The sequence below is a fragment of the Cimex lectularius genome, unplaced genomic scaffold (genome assembly GCF_000648675.2).
Source record: "Cimex lectularius strain Harlan isolate CLEC.00 unplaced genomic scaffold, Clec_2.1 scaffold101, whole genome shotgun sequence".
Taxonomy (NCBI): Eukaryota; Metazoa; Arthropoda; class Insecta; order Hemiptera; family Cimicidae; genus Cimex; species Cimex lectularius.
This window is the reverse complement of record NW_019392806.1, coordinates 889,510-908,801: the sequence shown is the minus strand read 5'-3', so window position 1 is coordinate 908,801 and position 19,292 is coordinate 889,510. Positions and strand designations below refer to the sequence as shown.

General features: G+C 33.9%; 2 protein-coding genes across 4 annotated transcripts; one reads left to right on the top strand and one right to left on the bottom strand.

The window, feature by feature from the left end:
* Positions 1-380: 380 nt before the first annotated feature.
* LOC106667751 (WD repeat and HMG-box DNA-binding protein 1) lies at positions 381-6,303 on the bottom strand. The gene is made up of 18 exons (XM_014395890.2): positions 6,128-6,303; positions 5,357-5,468; positions 5,154-5,305; positions 4,991-5,099; positions 4,696-4,929; positions 4,397-4,633; positions 4,192-4,345; positions 3,989-4,113; positions 3,739-3,923; positions 3,429-3,676; positions 1,877-2,100; positions 1,687-1,821; positions 1,422-1,583; positions 1,203-1,363; positions 1,029-1,135; positions 848-972; positions 632-790; positions 381-575 (listed from the first exon to the last, which is right to left on the bottom strand). Exons 1-18 carry the CDS (start codon positions 6,190-6,192, stop codon positions 438-440), a joined length of 2,832 nt encoding a protein of 943 aa, XP_014251376.1. The 5' UTR covers positions 6,193-6,303; the 3' UTR covers positions 381-437.
* A 1,801-nt stretch (positions 6,304-8,104) lies between these two features.
* On the top strand, positions 8,105-18,915 carry LOC106667739 (tubulin polyglutamylase ttll6-like). 3 transcript variants are annotated; one of them, XM_014395871.1, is made up of 19 exons: positions 8,105-8,210; positions 8,280-8,506; positions 8,686-8,745; positions 8,900-9,046; positions 9,108-9,183; positions 9,288-9,441; positions 9,502-9,632; positions 13,736-13,892; positions 13,956-14,056; positions 14,123-14,251; positions 14,311-14,536; positions 14,597-14,775; positions 14,842-15,043; positions 15,119-15,205; positions 15,270-15,398; positions 18,111-18,275; positions 18,337-18,406; positions 18,476-18,601; positions 18,761-18,915. In XM_014395871.1, the coding sequence occupies exons 4-19, from the start codon at positions 8,926-8,928 to the stop codon at positions 18,871-18,873; spliced, it is 2,166 nt and encodes a 721-aa protein (XP_014251357.1). In that variant the 5' UTR covers positions 8,105-8,210; positions 8,280-8,506; positions 8,686-8,745; positions 8,900-8,925; the 3' UTR covers positions 18,874-18,915. The 3 variants fall into 3 exon arrangements, with proteins under 3 accessions (XP_014251357.1, XP_014251358.1, XP_014251359.1); XM_014395872.1 differs by having other exon boundaries at positions 18,476-18,673; positions 18,761-18,884; XM_014395873.2 differs by lacking the exons at positions 18,337-18,406; positions 18,476-18,601; positions 18,761-18,915 and adding an exon at positions 17,258-17,366 and having other exon boundaries at positions 8,106-8,210; positions 18,111-18,194.
* The last annotated feature ends 377 nt before the right edge of the window (positions 18,916-19,292 follow it).

The window sequence follows — 19,292 nt, the reverse complement described above, 5'->3', positions numbered from 1 at the left end:
TACCTCGTGGCTTTGCTGCTTTTTTAAAATATCTTTTTTTGCTGTGGGAGAAGAGGAAGTCGCCAATGGACGAATTACGTGCCTTGCAGAACCCTTTTAACAAGAAAAATGAGAATTTTTGATTTTTTTTTTTTTTAATAACAATTTGAATACTTGAGCAGCCTGAAGGGATTTTGCCGTTGTTAGGGCTAAAGCTGAAAATCTTCTTGCCATTTTAATAAATTGACTAGAACAACGTTAGAAATAGAATGTCACTTAAAACTTATTTAGTCCAGATGACTATAAAAAAAAGCTGAACTAATTTTTTAGGAACAAATGTTTTATTAGATTTATGTTACCATTAACGGATAAAATATTTACAGAATGAAAATTGTTTAAGTTTTCACATTATTTATAAATTTTCAGTCGACAAGAAATAAAATTTTAAAATTAAATAATCAATGAGATTGTTTCTGAAATGTAAATGACTTAAGTTTTGAAAGCGAGTTTGTCTTTTTCCTTGGCCCATCGTCTTCCTGGTTCGTTATTTTTCTTTTCTTGGGGCAAGCTGGTTCGCTCTGGCTCGATTCTGAATTCTACAAGTGAAAAAAAGTTATAATTCTGTTAATCTTTTGAGGCGGTCAATATTTACGATTGGCTCTTTCAAATTCGACGGTAAAAGTTTGTACTGCTTCATCCCTGTGACTGCGAGCTCTCCTTCTTTCATAAACGGGTTCTCTTCTTGTAGCCTTGCCTGGTTTTCAGAGTACCATTCCAAAAAAGTTCCTTTACTCTCGGAGTAACCGTTGTTCTGAAATAAACATTATTTAACCAGACATGAAATTGTGATTAATAAAGCAAAAATTACCTGGATATTTTTTGATGAAGATCCATTGTCTTTTCTAAACGGGTTACCGGCCATGCGAAGCCTCAATGGCTTTGGGCTTGCATCATTTTTCTTCTGTTTTAGTTTCAATATGAGATTTTCTTTTACTGCAAGCATAAAAATTAGTTCAGGGTAAATAATTGTTGAATTAGAGGGAAAACACCTGGTTCAGTTTCTTCAAATAAATCTTGCGAATAACCTTCTGTGGATTGATCACAGTCAGCAGGTTCATAACTGCTTCTGATGTCCTCTTCTCGTTCAATTTCAAAACTTAAAAAAAAAATATATATATATATAAAAATTCATATTCAAATAAAAAATAATAAAATTTATTTACACCGGGTCTGCCATTCTTGCAGCAACTTCATTTACTTTCTGTGCCAACTGGTGCTTGCCCATTTTCATGGCATATTTTGCGGCTAGTTTGACAATGTCTAAACTCTGCATTGCTTCGCACAAAGCAACTGCTCTCGCTTCTAATCCACTTCGGCAAGCAAGCTTCAAACAAGAGTCCATTAGATATAATTTTACAGACTTTCAAATCATTTTAACTTACAGCAAAAAGCTTCATGACCGTGATAGAAATCGACTTTTCAATCGACTTCTTAGTATCTTGGAAGAAGTTGTTATCTAAGTTTATATTTCGAATTGTTATTTTGTTTCTTAAATACTCTTCTTCAAGTTTGCCCTTTTCAGAATCCAACTCACAAAGTGGAATCTAGAATGTAACAAAATAACATTTTGACCTGTCCTCTACTCTAGAAGCAGCCTGATTAAAAAAAAAAAAAAAAAAAAAAAAAAAAAAAAAAAAAAAATCCCACCTGCCATTTCACTTCAGAAACAAGAGGTTTTGGTATGACTTGTGGATAAAAAGCTCCCTTGCATAGAATCGCTCTTGTTGTATGTGTCGATTCGTTGATACCAACGACAAAATAATGATCAAATTTTGATTTGCACTATAATAAAAAAAAAAAAAAATAACAATAATTTTATAAATACATCGAAACAAACCTGTTCATCTAGAGAGCAGACAGGTCTCCAAATTGAGCCATACAATATTCTTAAAACACCGCTTGAATCGACAGAGCTGAGCGAACCTTCGTCGGTATAGCCTAACCAACGAAGTTTAGTGCCGTTTGAAAGTGGTAGAGGTTTAATCGACTGAGCAGATAAAAGTTTAGTAGCCTGATTAATCTTCAGCTCACAATATGATAAACACTGATCACTGTTTAGACCTGAAGAAGCAAAGCAACAATTACTAAGGAAAAATTTTTTTTTAAATTGTTCACCTTTATAAATGTCCCCAGTTTACTAATATTTTTTTTTTAATTATGTCTTTCAAATGACTCTACTGATCCACAGTAGACTTTATAAGAATTTAGAACCCAATTTCCTATATCTAATTTGGGCATAACCAAAATGGCATAAACTGGGTCTCCGTAAAGAAATTAGAACTGGAGGTATAAAATATAACGTTTGAGGATTTTTTTATTTTCTTCTTATTTTTCTCCCTTATAATGGCATAAAATCTAAACACTGTTGACACAGGCAGAAAGATATTAAACTTTACAAGTTAAGGATAATGTTAATTTTGAATAAAATTAAGAGGAGTTAAGAATGTAACAACACCAGACATCAGTGAGAAAAAACCCATAAATTACCCCCAGTTGGTCCAAAACAAAAATTTAAATTTTTGTTTTTAAAAAAGTTGTATTTAAGTTAAGTCAAATCTACAAACCTTAATTTTAAAATGGAATTTGATTCTCGGTTGAAAGATTATTATTATTATTATTATATTATTTTTCTAGTAAAAAACGATGTTTTTTGCCTATTTTACTAGAAAGGTTTTTGTAACTTTTTACAGTAGAAATCTGTTTATCGGACTTGAAGGGACCAGGACTTGTCTGGATGATCAAAAGTTTGGATAATACGAAAATTTGTGATACGATTGGTAAAAAAAAGTACACTTCTGTTGTTTAAGTTCAGACATTTGCTAAAATTGATATGTAAAAAAATCTATATAATAAAAGAAAAACTTAGGATACACCTTTTATTATTATTATTATTTGTTAGGTTTATTTATTTTATTTTTTTAACAAAAACTGGCTGTTGGCCTCTCCAGCCTCTTCGCTCATGATAGGCGATATGGCGACTTTTATGAATTTCTAACACAAATTAAAGATTAGCTGAATTATTATTAAAATATATATATATATATATATACACACGTACATTGAGAATTATGAAAAATTTATACAAAATATTTTAACAAACGAGTCCAGATAAACAGGTTTCCACTGTCTATATGTACATATTTACTCAAATTTAATACAAAGACTAATATTTTAACAAGCTCCTAGGTCTCTTTGGCAAGAACATTGACAAGAACCTAATAATTTGACCTAATATCATCAAAAAATTGTTAATGAAAATCAGTGATCCCACATCATTAGTTTTGTACGTATAGATCAGTAAGTTCTGCCATAATAATGCTGAAGTTTAGTAAACTTAGTCTGGCCATTTTTGTAAAAAAAAAAAATTTTAAAAAAAATTTATAACTTACCGATGCCAATATGAAATACAACTGCAAGCTTGTTGAGGTGTCCAGCCATAGTTACAAAATTACCCGGTATTGAAAAAATATCAATTTGTGTTCCGTCCAAAGAGAACAGTCGTAAAGCTGAATTGTCAACTGCTGCTGCAACCCAGTCCTCACCGGCCGAGACGCCGACAATCTCTTCGCAATTCGGCATGGAGCAGTCCCATTCTTTTTGGCCATCCCAGGATTTCAATACTAGACACATCAGTTTGCTTGTGGAGGAGGAAATGTAATTAGTTACATAATTTTCCAATGCTAAGAAAATATCAAGTACCTCGGGCCGTCCTCAGATCTAGCACAGGCTAGAACTATCGAATTTGACGTTAGACTTGCCATCGTGTGGTTCAGGAGGTTGTTTAACCTCACATTGTAATTATTCGATGTATCATGAAATTCAACATCGATTTCATTAACTTCATCTGTATTGAACTGACGAATAATTCCAACTCCATTCCAAACCTGTGAAAAAAAAAAAAAAAAAAAAAAAAAAAAGAATTTGGCTGGAGTTGTTAGTACAGCATTACCATAAATCGTTGCTGCAAGTGAGTCGGAGTGGAAGTTGGTTGAAAAGCTTGTTGAAGTTCAGAAATTGGTGAGTGATACTTTGCAGGTGCTGATGTTACACTTTCTTTCTCATCTTCACTGTCATCTAAATTAAACAAAAATTATTTAAAAAAAATAAATAAACAAATAAAACAGAAGAAACTTAGGTAAACCATGAACCAACCATTTTTTCCAGAGGGAGATGCATTATTGTCCAAAAAGCCAGATTGAGCTTTGATCTTTTCAAGGGAAATGACATTTTCATCATCATCCTCATCATCGTCAAAAATCGGCTCAGAGATTGGAATATCTTCTGGAGCTCTCGTATCATAATCATCCTAAATTTTTCATGATAATTTTTATTAAATTTTTTTAAATGACATTTTTACCTCATCCATTGTGGTGCTTTGAGGAATTTCAAGATCACCAAGCTGCCCGGAAGAATTGCAGAAGACAACCCCCGATGAATCTTTACGCCAGGCGATCCCAGTAATTGCTTGTACATTTTCATCTCTTTCTTTCTTCAACAATTTCTCGCTGGTAACTTCCCACACAAGTAAACTCCCTTGGAAGGTTCCAGCCGCCAGTTTTGTTCCACATGGTGAGAATTTTACAATGCTGTAACCCTGAGAGAAACAAATTGACATTAAAAAAAAATCTGTAACAATAAACAAATCCAAAAATTTACATCAAATAATTCATCGCCGAAAGTCTGGACTTGGTTCCAAGAGCCTCGTTCATACAATACGACTGATTTGTGCAAAGGCACAGCAAGTAGGGTTCCTCCTTTCTGAAAATGCATCCTGCAAAGCGTTTTCGAGGCTTCAAAAGAATTAGTTTTGTTCAAACAATCCCATTGATGGATGACATCGTTTATTGCCAAGGACCAGATTTTAACAAAACCATCACACCCCGAAGAAACCTAAAAACTAAAACATTGAAAAGAAGGACAAAGCACGCAAATATTCATTTTTGTCACTTACGACATATTCCATCTTCGGGTCAAAACATACACTCAAAACTGGAGCTTTGTGTCCAATTAGCCTGACACATTCGAGTGTGCTCAAATCAACGACATGCACCATCATATCGCTAATAAAAACAAGCAGTTAACAAATTGAAAATGAATATTTCACATTTACCCACCATGAACCAGCTACAAGTTTCTGGCCATCGCATGAAACGTCGATTTGTGTAACAGGAGCTGTGAATCTAGTAATGATCCCATCAGTTTCAAGACCGGGGAAAGTGTATGATTGAACAACATTAATCTCGGTGCCCACATAAAGATTCTTTCCCTAAATGAACACAAAGTTACTAGAAATTCTAGAAAAAAATCATAACTTTACCTTCTGTGCAAGAGACCAAGCCCTTTCTCCAGCGCAGATATCTTTTTGGTCAACATCATCAACACCATTCCATACCCTAACATCACCCTCACTTCCACACGTTATTATGTACCTAAATTAATTAAAATTTTATAAATAATATAAAAAAAGTAAAACTTATGTTATAAGAATCTATGGATTGAAAATCTAACTTCCTTTGGCACACTGCACTAGTAATGTTTAAAATCTACTTTAAGCTTCAGATCCATCAAAATGAAACAGACAATACAGAATTCAGGGGTTGAATTCCCAATTCTGTGATTATAGATACTGATGACACGGTTCTCATCACTCTAAGGTAAAGGTCTCGGGTTCGAATCCAGCAGCCCAGTACCTCAATTGGCATACCAATAGATGGCAACGTGTAAATCAGGCATTAATACTGGCCACTGGCATTTGAGAAAACATCTACACATGGGTATTTGACTATTTTAAAGATTGTACTTTCAGCCACAAATTGCACATTTTTCATCTTAACTTTCTACAAACTAAATGGATGTAAATAAATTATATTTAAAGTATCGGATATGTAATATAGTCATAAAAAAAAGAACAATTGGAATAAAAATTAACAAATTTTGGACTGCAATGCGAGTTTTGATTTATAAATTTAAGTCGTTTTTTCTAATAAAATAAACTTATTTTTAAAATTTAGATGTTATTTACATGCACATAATACTCTTCGTTTCATACCAGACAAGAAATAAAATATAAATCGTATTATTTTCATACTTAAAATCACTTGTGTAGCACAGGTCCGTGTGTCCTTCGCTATGTGCGTATCGTAAATTGGGCATTTCTGTCGACAAACTTGCTCAACAAATTAATACTAGGGAATTTCTGTAGGTACTTTGTTTAATGCAGGTACATGCAGAACGACACAGTATTTTCCCTCTTTCCCGCCTTTGATATCGTATCACCTGTGCTGCGCTATACTGGTACGGGCATGACTAAAAGAGAAGAACACAAAAACAAAACTCGTAAAAAGTGAAATGTGAGAGTAAAAATTACTATTTAAAATAAATTAAAATAATATCTTTTAATCTGATTTATAAGCTTTTAGCCGTTTAGTGAAGTAGCGTATAAAACCTTGATAATCTGGCGCCCAAATATAAAAATGTTTGTAGATTAACGATCTGCAGGGGTTCTACCTACGTAATATAACTTGATTTGTATGTATTTTTATACATTAATCAAAGTTTCTCGTTTTTTAACATTTAATAATTGAGTCTTTGTCTAAAAAGGTTAAAAAATATAAATTGCTAAGGAAAATGAAAATTAAAAAAAATAAAATAAAAAAGACGAACAGATAAAATTTGTTTTAGACTTTTAATTTTTTCAATATCGCGTATTTCCTCCTATTGCCTTAATTACATCTCGAAGACGCTTCGGCATACTTTCTACCTGTCTGGAAATGTCTCTTTGATGGAGGTTAGCCTATTCTTCACGAAGAGTCCTTTCAAGATCGTGGAGTGAATCAGGAAGTGATCTTATTCGTCTTTTGAGGTTATCCCATAAATGTTCGGTGGGGTTCAAGTCTGGAGTACAGGCTGGCGAGGCTAAGACCCCGATTTTATGCTGTTTGTACTATGCAAGCGACATGTGGACGGGCATTATCGTCCATTAGAATAGGGTTGTGGCTGATTTCATCGAGGAAAGGCAACGCATGATGTTCCAAACTTTGATCCACTAGCGAGTAGCAGTCAAAAACGCTCCGCGAACAACAACCAACTCTGTGCGATTCTCCAATGAAATCCCTCCCACACCATCATTGAACTTCGACGAAAAGATTGACTCTGGCTTCGAACCTTTCATTTCGCCTTCACACTTTTTCAAGCCCATCTGGAGATCCTACAGCAAATCTACACTCATCTATAAAAAGTACAGCAGACCAATCGTCCAAAGACCAATGACCGTGTACTCGAGCAAATGCGAGCCGTGTAACTCCGTGTGTTCTGGTCAATTCTGATCTGACTGATAGTGTAGATGTCCTCGGTCACCGTTTTTTTTTTTAAGTAATAGAAAGTTTAGGATGGTACAAGGTCGGTGTTCCTCAGTCGTCTTTGTGATCTTAGATGCCTCTGGGTAATTTCTTGCATCAATTTGTTGGGGTGCACCACATGGACCGGTGCTGTCGACCGTAGATGTCCTCGGTCACCGTTTTTGTTAAAAGTAATAGAAAGTTTAGGATGGTACAAGATTGGTGTTCCTCAGTCGTCTTTGTGATCTTAGATGCCTCTGCGTAATTTCTTGCATCAATTTGTTGGGGTGCACCACATGGACCGGTGCTGTCGACCGTAGGTGTCCTCGGTCACCGTTTTAACGTTAAAAAATCCATATCTTTGTGGATTTTCATTGTAATAAATACAAGTTTATAGATGCAATTACATTACACAAAATCTAATATTAGATAATTTAATCAACAATAATGCATAGCGCTATGGCGAAACGCATTTGAATAGTTCAACAGACTCGCGAGTGAACACGGCCCAATACCAGTTCAGCATGAGTTCACCGACTCACAGGCCAACACTCAACATCAACTCTGGCATTCAAATTATAAAAAATTCAGATTGTAAAAACAGCTTGAATTTTTGCACATTTTAGCTTCGGCTGGCTTTGATAAAACTCTTAATTACACGGGAAACAGTATTTTAGACTGATTATTCATAGTACGCAAGCCAGAACCATATGTTATCTTAGATTAACAGATCTTTTATTTATCAATAATAATAATAAGTAATAATCCTGAGACTATTTTTTTGTCGGCTTTTCTTCAGCACATCGCCATTCTGTTTACCTCTCCCGCTCGAATGTATTCCAAAACATTTCTGCCAATTTTAACAGACATTTTCTCACACTTTTGTTTTTTTGTTTTTCCCAGAGACAGGAAAATCATACGAGAATAACGAAAAAGGGCTTCACCTGACTGTGTTAAGAAAAAGAAAAAATACTGAAACCACATGGTACTATAATGAAATCAAATTCTGGTGTAAACTTTATCGTCCTAGTAATTCATCTCCTTCTTGAGAACTCCGCTGGAGTATTGGACTGAATTAGCCAAATTAGAGGAATGTTATTTCGCTTTGTTTCACTTTGTTATTATTATGAGTAAGTAATAACAAGTCATGACGTTATTAATTCGTATTAAGTTAGTTTTCAAGCCAACGAAGTTGGTAAAACTCACTGTTTTTTCATCGCTCATTTCCCTCCTAAATTATAAACTTGATTTTGAACATTATAGTTTTATACTCGGAGAATCGTTATATTTAAATAATTTGGTATTTCAGGTCGCCATCCGCCTCTGTAACAGCTAGCCATCGGAGTATTTGGGTGTCAGGGTGTAAAACGTGAGTATTTCCAATTGGTGCAAAATGACAGAAAAAATCAAAAGTAAATGGACAATTTTTATTTGCTTTTGTGCTGGTTTGCAATTTAATTGAAGAAATTAGTACTTTTATCATTGAAATTTTTCACAAATGAGATTTTCCTTTTGGCTTTCAGGTTTCAATGAATCTTGATTGTTCAAAATGGCTTTAATTGTCACAAAAGATTCAAACAAACAACAGACGAAGAAAGACAATACTTCAGGGAAGCTTTATAACGCACATGACTACTGTGCGGATTGTCAAGGAGAATTATCTCCAATGGGTAAAATTTCATTTTGTGGGATTTCATTTTTGAAGAACTAAGCTCATTTTGTGCTTTACAGATCGGTCTACATCAACTATGGACCTTCAATTGAACCCACCGCTCAATACAAAAAAGAAAAGAGTAAAAAAGAGTAGGTAATATAAATCATATTCATTTTTCTCAATATTATACTTTTTTTTGCAAGCTGTAAGCATGTGGAATACAAAATCTTTGCAAAATTTTCTTGTGTTAATTCCAGGGTGAGTACTATTTGCACGACGAATTGCCGTTACGAGATCATCCGGCAGACTGCTCGTAAGCTCGGATTAAAAGAAGGCAGCGACGGCTGGAATGTGTACTGGACGGATTTGTCAATTTCTGTCGAAAGGTGTAAAGATATGAAGCGGTTTCAGGTACGTCAATCTCAGTCATGTTTTGCCAATAATTATTAAACTGGAACGGCTTTGTTGCAGCGCATCAACCATTTCCCCGGGATGTTGGAGATATGCAGGAAAGATTTATTGGCTAGGAATCTCAACCGTATGCTCAAAATGTTCCCGGATGATTATAACTTTTTCCCAAAAACGTGGTGCCTTCCAACCGAGTATGTTTAAAAATTTAGTTGTTCGTAAGCTATTCAATAACTCTAGTTACTTAAGAAATACGTCCAAATTTAAAGATTTTTTACCAGTAACTTTCAGCAGGACATAGCTATCATATCGGACAGCAAGGCAGCTATTAGTGCATTAAATTATAATAAGATAAAATAGGGATAAAAGAGGCCTTATCCACCACGACAACATCTATTGTGCTACCCTGTTTTTTACAACTCACTGGCCAGCTTCAGGTTAATAAACCTCCATAGCTTACCAGCGGCTCATTAGTATCGGATCTTGCTTGTGGCTTTTCCTGTCTTAGTTACAAGAACCTGCACCTGCATAGACCTTCACAAAAAAATAAAATGTGTTCTGCGGCCTCTTTCTTTTTGTGGCAGTATATGCACAGTGTTTCTTCTGTTTGTACTTTATCCAGTGCACGTGGCAGTGTCCTGTCAGGAGTCCAACCAGAATCCTGGTTCGGTTGCAGTTGCCTTTCTTTTGTATTATTTTGTAAGTTTTGCGGAAGAGCTTTCTACAAATCTCTTCATGAGCCTCATACCTGTGGTATTTTTCCACAAGGTTTTGGGCTCCTTAAGGATCCATTTTAAGATGTACGTCTTTTGTACCAAGATGCTAAGCCACAGTAGGGTTCAGGACTCACAGAGTACTATATTGGCCCCCTTTTTGGACAACATGGCAACCATTCCATTGCCTCTATGCCCCGAGAGCCTAGGGACCCCATCACCCATGCCAGAGTCAGGTCATAGTGTCGCTGACATCTGTCAGGGCCTCCATGCATTTCCTAACACAATTTGGCTTCGCCTCGCATGAGGCTAAGGCCCTGAGAGCTGCCTGACTGTCAGTGAAAATGGCCTTTTTATTTCTCTGGCACATTGCTCAATCTCTCTGATTTCAGACTGGAAAACTGTAGCATATTGACCTAGGTTTACCGACAGGGCATAAATTCATCCCCCGGTTATCGATCTTTCTAAAGATGGTTTTAAGAGGAAATCGCATATGAAGGATGCTTGTATATGATATTTTAGGTGTTTCTACAATGTGTCGCGTTGCTGAGAGGGTTAATTTTGAGAAAAGATTTGGTCATCGAGGACGACCAGAGCTGTCTTCCAAATCAAAATTTCCGCTTCTGAACTGAGCAGTTATGGACAACGCTTTTCCTAAAGCGTCATCACCAATCATATTACAAATTTTCCTAGCAGGGTTGCAGTTTTTCTTTTGCGGAAATACCAAAAGCCATTAAATGACGAAAATGTGCTATTCGTTTCTCTATCTTAAATTAGGAAAACTCTTGTAAAAATAGGATATCCAGAAAGAAACTGATGATTACAAACACCTTAACTAATCCTGTTTGGGAAAAATAAATGTGAAATAACAAAAGACGGTTAAAATCCACTTATACTCACCTTATGCTCTACCAACCTAATAGAATGTAACAAAGAAAACATTACATTTTTGTACTATGAATCAGTTTTCCAGATAATAAAATGTTTCATTACTTTATTGGCCATTATATATAGAAAATCAGTAAAGATAAATCTAAAATAACCAAGGACTTAGCATCAAAATTTATGTAGAATTTGAATTTTTGTGTGCAAAATTAGGAGATTGGTATGAAAAGCATGTCATAAATAATGAATTTTATAGCACAGTTTGTAGGCCAGGCCAAAAATATTATTGATACAATAAAGAAAAAAATTCTCAAAATGTTTTCATAAGTGTGTCATGCTTAATAATTTTTGCTATACTTTTTATGGTTTACTGGATCTGATCGTTGGCCCAGTCTCAAGAGGCGAAAGATAGTGGTCATTATGAAGGAAAAATCACCTCCTGACATACTGGATTGGTGCTGATCTGTCAAGTTAAAACTAAAATTAAACCAACTCTAAACTAAACGACTCTCCCTGCAGACTGCCTATTGTTTTTGCATTTTAACATTAATTTTTTTAAAATTTTATTTGAGGATTTCCCATTTAAACTGGTCGATATTTGGCCGTAAAAAGTAATAACATTTAGCATGTCAACGAAAATGTTTAAGAAATAAGAAAATGTTAAAAGATACCAGATACCATTTTTGTTGAAATGTAGACAACACAAGGCCCTGAAGATGATCTCAATAAAGATCGAAACGTTGGCACGACAAAGAAAATGTTTTTCTGAAACCTACATCACACCAGACCGCATCTCAAGATTTCTGAATAACTTTTGAACAACTAAGAAAACTGCTACTCCATTTACTGTAGCCAAAAATTTTTCACAGCCTGAATTTTTAAGTCTAGTTTAACTAGAACTAGAAAATAGTTTCTAAACAAGTTTTCTACTTTGTACTTGCAAATCTTTTTTAAAATTAATATAAATAAATAATAATCCAACATAATAGTAAATATTGCTGGGGGTAAAGATTCGCACTTGGATTTATATAGGCTCAAATCTGCACTTGTATGAAGATAGACTATTCTCTTCTCTTAGTCCACCGGCAATTCCAGCTTTCACTATTTACAGTAAACTGTCAGAGCAAAGTCAAGAATCCATCCAACCAGGTGTTGGCAGTCTGCGTGCAGACCTCAATCTTATCCGTCCAGCCACTGAATTGGGCTCTGAGGGGGATTGCTTTCAACAGCTAGGTCAATTCAGCACTCAATGCATGCAGTCCCAAACCCATTCATATGTTCATTCTTGAAATAAATTCACCCTACGTATCATTCATTCAATTAAGGTGATGGAGTACTCGACATTCCTCCTTTACAAATATTATACAACTAACATAATGGAGGGTTGATGGAGTACTCAATATTTTCCCATTGACCCTCTCACATCACACATTCACGCTAATAAGGACATTCACACTAATAAATTCATTTACTCTCAACACAAGCTAGGGATATGTACAATAGAGCAACCACATTTCCTCCTAGAATTGGAACAGGGGATGCAAATACTCGTTCCCAGGCTCAAGCACAATTCACAAATTGGGCGCCCTCTCTCTATGGAGCCAAAGAATTGCACCCTTCAATTAGGAGAGAAACATCGAGCATACCTACCACCCTATACCCTTGATGATTCAATATTTATTTTTTCTGTCATTTGTTTTGTTTTAATATCAACTTAATTTAATTTTTAGTAAATATACAGGGTGTCCCAGTTCCTTCTGACAAAACTCAGGGAATCGATTCTACTCTTCGTTTGGAGCAAAAAATGCCCAGGAGAAAATTTTCAGAAAGTTCTCCATTTTGAAGATATTTGTCAATTTAGGTTTTTTCAACTTTTCACTACCTTACCACATACAAACGCTTACAACTTCCAAAATGTTGAGACTATAACAAATCCAATTACACCATTTGAAAGAACGTTAAATTTGCTGTAAGATACTTCTATTTGCAATAATCTGAATGATATAAAATGTTAGCCAATATCAGTTGGAACATGTCAAAATTATAAAATTTAAAATTTTGGTCATGATTGCACTTGGTTCTACTGAGGTTACAAAAAAAATACCTACAACTTGTCAAATTTCACAAAAACTTCATCTAATATTCATATATATAATTTCTAACCCCCCCTTCAAATTTACCTTAGCTCACGTTTTTGAACATTCAATTATTTTTTAACTCTATTAGAACGTTATTTAAAAACCTGGATGTATCAATGTAAAGCATATTAGATGAAGTTTTTGTGAAATTTGACAAGTTTTTTTGTAACCTCAGTAGAACATGCAATCATGACCAAAATTTTGTAATTTTGACATGTTCCAACTGATATTGGCTAACATTTTATGTCATTCAGATTATTGCAAATAGAAGTATTTTACAGCAAATTTAGCGTTCTTTCAAATGGTGTAATTGAATTTGTTGTAGGTTCAACATTTTGGAAGTTGTAAGCGTTTTTATGTGGTAAGGTAGTGAAAAGTTGAAAAAACCTAAATTGACAAATATCTTCAAAATAGAGAACTTTCTCAAAATTTTCTCCTGGGCATTTTTTGCTCCAAACAAAGAGTAAAATAGATTCCCTGCGTTTCATCAGAAGGAACTGGGACACCCCGTATAATTATGAATGAGTGACTAAATATATTTTTTCATTTTTTTCTTCAAAGTATTCTGGAAATCATTGAATATTCTAAAACACATCGACAAAAGACGTATATCCTGAAACCAGACTTGGGCTGCCAAGGAAGAGGGATATACATAACAAAAAATCTAAAGGATCTGAAGTCGTTCGAAAGAATGATATGTCAGCTTTATGTCACTCGAGTATGTCTAATAAAAACGTGTAAAAATTGGGCGAAATAACATTAACATAACATTGCATTTCAGCCTTTTCTGATCGACGGATACAAGTTTGATTTAAGGGTTTACACACTAATCACTTCTTGTGATCCCCTTCGTATTTTTGTTTACAACGAAGGCCTTGCAAGGTAAACATATACACATATACATATATTTCCTTTTTTAATTTATTACTATTATTATTTTTTAAATAGATTTGCTACTAAAAAATATAGAGAACCAAATCAAACCAATGTGGCAAATATGTACATGCACCTTACTAATTATTCTGTCAATAAGCATAGTCGTACATATGTTGTTGATGATATCGAAGGAAGCAAAAGGTACAGAGGCCACTTTTTATAAAATACCTTCAAACTGAACTTACCATTTTTTATTTTAGGAGGTTCTCAACGATAAATCAATGGTTTATCAAAAATGCATACGATGTCGATAAAATTTGGGGAGGTATAGATGATGTGATAATTAAAACGATCCTCGTCGCTCTGCCTACATTGAAGCATTGCTATCAGACCTGTTTCCCAGGGCATGTCGATTCGCATGCTTGTTTTGAACTTCTAGGATTTGATTTTATGCTGGATTTCAAGCTGAAACCATACATTTTAGAAGTACATAATGTTAAAAAATGTTTTACTTCAATCTGATGTCAATATTTGTTATTTTCGTAGGTAAACCATTCACCTAGTTTTCACACTGACACCCCGATCGACCATGAAATTAAAGAAGCACTTCTCATGGATACGTTTTGCCTTTTGAATTTAGCACAGAATGATAAATTAAAAATGATCAACGAGGAGAAAAAGCGTATAAGAGAAAGGCTAACAAGCAACAAACCCTCAACAAAAGAGTACGCGATAACAAAAGATGTAAACATTTTATAGTAAATATAAAACAAATCATTTTCGGTTTCTAGAAGGGAATATGCTGAACAATTGTTGAAGGGGAAAATTCACTGGGAGAATACACATTTAGGAAATTTTCGTAAAGTCTACCCTTGCCCAGGAATGGAAAAATACGATTTGTATTTAAATGCGGGGAAAAGCTCTTTGTTTACAGAAACATTTGCTTCGAGGGCCAGAGAAGTTGCAGGAAAGCAACACAGAGAAGAACTGCAGGTTAATTTTTTTATAAATGATTATTTTTAAGAAATTTGTACGGGTAGTCTTGGAAACAATTATCTTGCATGTCAGGAGAAGCTAGCAGCTCTCAATAGGAGTGTGGCAGTAATGAAAACTCAAAAACAAATGAATCAAAAAGAAGAAAAACCACCACCAAAGGTAAAATGTAACAAAATCCTTTAAAAACAAAACAATCACTAATAAATTATAAAATATATTTCAGAAGCCACCAGTAAGGCAGAATCCATTTACTTTTGAACCAGTGGCGATCAGTGAATCAGAAGAAAAGGAAAGAGTGTCATCAATAGCAAAGAGGGAATTCTTGATTCACAGTCATGGATTGCTGGAGAAGGTATTTTTTCTATTTTTAAAAAATGGGCCAATGTAGGTAAGAGTTTAGAAAAATATATTCTTTAGAGAGAAGACCAAAGCATACATTCGATTAAAAAAAGTTTTTTCTAATTGTAATAGTATTATTAATTATAAGCTTTTTTACAGTATACTCAAAAATGGTGGTAATTCAGTAATTACACTCCAACTTTCCTCACTCGGGAGGAAATCATGAAACCATTGGTGCTTTAAGCTCCTTAGAGTTTTGTCAGAAAGAATTTGGGAGGATGAAAAGTATGGGACAGTAATGGGTTGAGATGAGGGTCTAAGATTTTAAGTTTTTTGTGGACAATATGGATGGATACAAAGTAGGGAGCTTGGACAGTGGTTAGAATGATTTTGTACTGAATCAACCAGATTCTTTGAGGTTGGAATGCTTAGTTAAGTCCCTCGATTTGATTGCATATGTCCAGTTTTTTTTTTTTTTTTTTAAATAATGATGTATAGATGGTTTTATTTTCTAGTCGAGGTTAATCTGTTGTCAAATAGTCTGTTGAGGTTAATCTGTTGTCAAATAGTCTTTTGAGGTTAATCTGTTGTCAAATAGTCTGTTGAGGTTAATCTGTTGTCAAATAGTCTGTTGAGGTTAATCTGTTGTTCCAAAAAAGATGGTTCTGAAGGTTCCTGAAGTACATTACTGGATCTGGGTTTGCTGAAAGATATGTGAGAAGATTAAATATCTGCAGTATATACCGAATAAAGAGTGGAACCAAGGATGCTGCCTTGTGAAACACTCGTTTCAGCACAGTTGATATGGGATGTTCTGATCACACCTGAAAAAGTATCTATTGATAGGATTTTAGGATGAGATAATAAAGTGAAACCTTTGAGTTTCCAGAGCAAGCCTGATTGCTACACTAGGGCGAAGGCTTGGTTCATGTCTGGGAAAGGACCTGAGCAGCTTCCACTCACGGTAGATGCAGTCTACATTCATGTAGCACTGTTTAATGGTAGAGAGATTTTTTTCAGGTTTTTCAAGGATTTTGTAAAGTAATTACAACAAACTGACAGGGATATATGAGACAGGAAAAGGTTTTTGAGGTTTGGGAATGGTTTTAATGATAATTTCCTTGGATTGGGAAGTAGGTGGTTCTAAGGACAGAGTTGTAAATGTGGTAAGGAAAATTATAGCTTTTTTAGGAAGATTTCAATGTTTGTGGTGATAAGGTCAAAACTAAGGGATGTTATTTATTTATTTTTATTTTTTAATGGAGGTGACCGATGAGAAAGTTGATCTCTCGAGTGCAGGCAGGATTCAGGGAGAGGAGATGTGGTAAAGGGCAGTCTAGGTCCTGTTTATTTTTTGTGTATTTATTTTTTCTCGGAGTGCTTTGGTCTGGGTGAGGTGTGAATGAAATGAAATGTGAAATTATTAAAATAACAGAAGTAACGATATTGCCTTAGAAATTATGATTGATAGTTTAACCAAATTGTTAAAAATTATCCAGTAATGCACTCAATTTCAAATTTGTTGTAAGGAATAATGAAATATTAAAACTATTGTAACATACCTTGTCCTAATCGTCATCCTGGTCTGTATATTCTCAATTAGATGCACAAACATATAAAACATTCAAAATAAGACACAAATCAACTGATAGACAAAAACCGATAAGAGACCAGGATGATAATAATCTACAGAGGAACACTTATCTGTCTTTTAAAATCAATTTTAAACAATTGTAAAGAGGAAATTTATTATTGGTATATTTATTGTATAGATATTGTTAAGCAGTCTTTCATAAGGAACCCATAATTGTTACAATCCAAAGCAAGTTTATATTGTGAATTTTGTTATTGTAACTTGTTTTCTCCCAACAGGCTTGCTCTCAACAGCTTATGCTTGTCGATGGATTGAAACTCGGGTTTGAAATTCAAAATGAGATGGTCTATAAGAACAGGGTTTTTTAAAATTATTAAAATTTCAAAGGTAACCAATTAACATCTCCAGAAGTTTGTCAATTAATTACCGTTATTTAAAAATTGTTTACATTAAAAAAGTTAATTCATTTCATTTTTATCAAGGGCATTGTTTTAATAAGGCCTTTGAATCATTCCAAAAAGTGTTTTAAACAAACATTCGTCATTCCTTTTTATTTAGGCGCATCACCAGATTAATTAATCAGTCAAGAAATTTATTATTTAATCCCCTTCCCTCCTAAGGAAGATTTGGTTTGTGAATATAGTGGAGATTGTGTTTCATTTCTTTTTATAATATTTTCAGTTGAAAAAAAAGATGTATTAAAGGACAAGATATTTTTTTTAGTTTCAAGTTAGTGCCAAGCTAACAAAAAATTTTTAAAAATAATTGTTAAATAAAAATTTAATTATGAAAAAAAATAACGTTATTCCTAGGCTCATAAATGATACGTGCTGGTGAGTCGCCTGAAGGAATGACGAACATTGTATTAATTTCAATTTCAGACAAATTGTGAGTGTTTCTATTTACAAACCAAACCTTCAGTGATGTACATCATTCGAGGAGTTTTTAATTGAATTATCTTAATTAGTGTAACCAATATAAATAAGGTTAATTAATTGATCTGGTGATGTTACCGAAAAATGAATAAAAAAAGACTACAGGGCAGAATTAAATTACTTAACTGACAAAACCTCTGGGGATTTAAAATATAATTTCACGCTGTCTTTTTGGTAATACAGAGGGTTCTTTTAGATTTATGATGGCCTAAAACAAGCTGGACAACTTCGTTTGGAAGATGAAATTAAATTTGGGCGTAGCAATCAATGGGATATTAATGATAAATTTGGTCAGATGTATGATTCGCATAAGAAGCATTTTAATGACAGTATTACTAATGTATTAAAATTTATATCGAAGGTAATAATATTTTTCATTCAAACCTAGATGTTGAATATATTTTTTTTTTTAATTTTTATAGAAGAGTGATATAAAAAATCCTGACAAAGAGCAGTTGAGTTCAATATTTTTAGATCCACCGTTGGTTCAAGGTAAATAATTTTTTCTAATGAAAATAATATTTAAATTCACAAAAAAACAACAAGTTTTTATATTTAAAGGTGAAAATATAGAGAGTCATTTAGGCCCATTTGGGGAACAGCTCCCAATTAAGTCGAATGAGACGAAAGAACCCTGTGATGGCTTAGTCACCACTGACGAAAAGGCGAATGAGTCTGAAGATGAAGGTAAAAACCCCATTTTTGAATCCATTATGCAATTCATAAAACAATATATCCCTAACACCTAGTCTAGAAGAGGTCTGTTTTTGTATATTGGAATAAAATTATATCGACGAAGGTCATATAAAAATTAACTCAAGTTTTTCTCCTCCTTTGTTTTTCCAGGTCCAGATCCCATGCCTGTATTCTTAGAAGAAGATTTCATATTAGAGGCAAGGAGAAATGAAAGAAAGTTTTATATGCAACCACCTTCCTATTTGTCAGTGAGCAACAGTTGACTTCCCACACAAATTTTCAATAAATTTTTATTTTAAATGATGTTCGGTGTCAAGACCAGTTATTTAATAAAAAAAAAGACAACTCTGACACCTTAAAAAGAAAGAAGACTAAATGCGATAAAATACATAATAGTTACTTAGCATAAGAACCAAGACGATTGATAAAAGAAAAATAGAATTAGATGAAGAAGAAGCTAGTTATACAACATTCATTTTTACAAGTTTTTGAGGCTTGTCATGAAATTAATGTACACTTTTGATAAACTTTCTTTGTTCTGAATTTTTTTGGCAAATAAAATTTTCAAAAGAAATCCAGGCTTTTTGTAATGATACATTTAATTTAGAAAAATAAGCGATGCATTATTCTAAAAGTTACATTTATTTGTTTGTTATCCTATTCTTATATACAGCATGTTCGG

What these genes read in the sequence shown, in the direction of transcription:
- LOC106667739 (XM_014395871.1), top strand. Translation starts at nt 8,926, where the DNA reads ATGGCTTTAATTGTCACAAAAGATTCAAACAAACAACAGACGAAGAAA. An exon ending in GTCAGCTTTATGTCACTCGA is followed by an intron (nt 13,893 to 13,955) that starts GTATGTCTAATA and finishes ATTGCATTTCAG; the next exon opens with CCTTTTCTGATCGACGGATA. An exon ending in GATATCGAAGGAAGCAAAAG is followed by an intron (nt 14,252 to 14,310) that starts GTACAGAGGCCA and finishes TTTTTATTTTAG; the next exon opens with GAGGTTCTCAACGATAAATC.
- LOC106667751 (XM_014395890.2), bottom strand. Translation starts at nt 6,192, where the DNA reads ATGCCCAATTTACGATACGCACATAGCGAAGGACACACGGACCTGTGC. An exon ending in AAACTTGTAGCTGGTTCATG is followed by an intron (nt 5,100 to 5,153) that starts GTGGGTAAATGT and finishes TGTTTTTATTAG; the next exon opens with CGATATGATGGTGCATGTCG. An exon ending in TGTATTTCATATTGGCATCG is followed by an intron (nt 2,101 to 3,428) that starts GTAAGTTATAAA and finishes TTGCTTCTTCAG; the next exon opens with GTCTAAACAGTGATCAGTGT.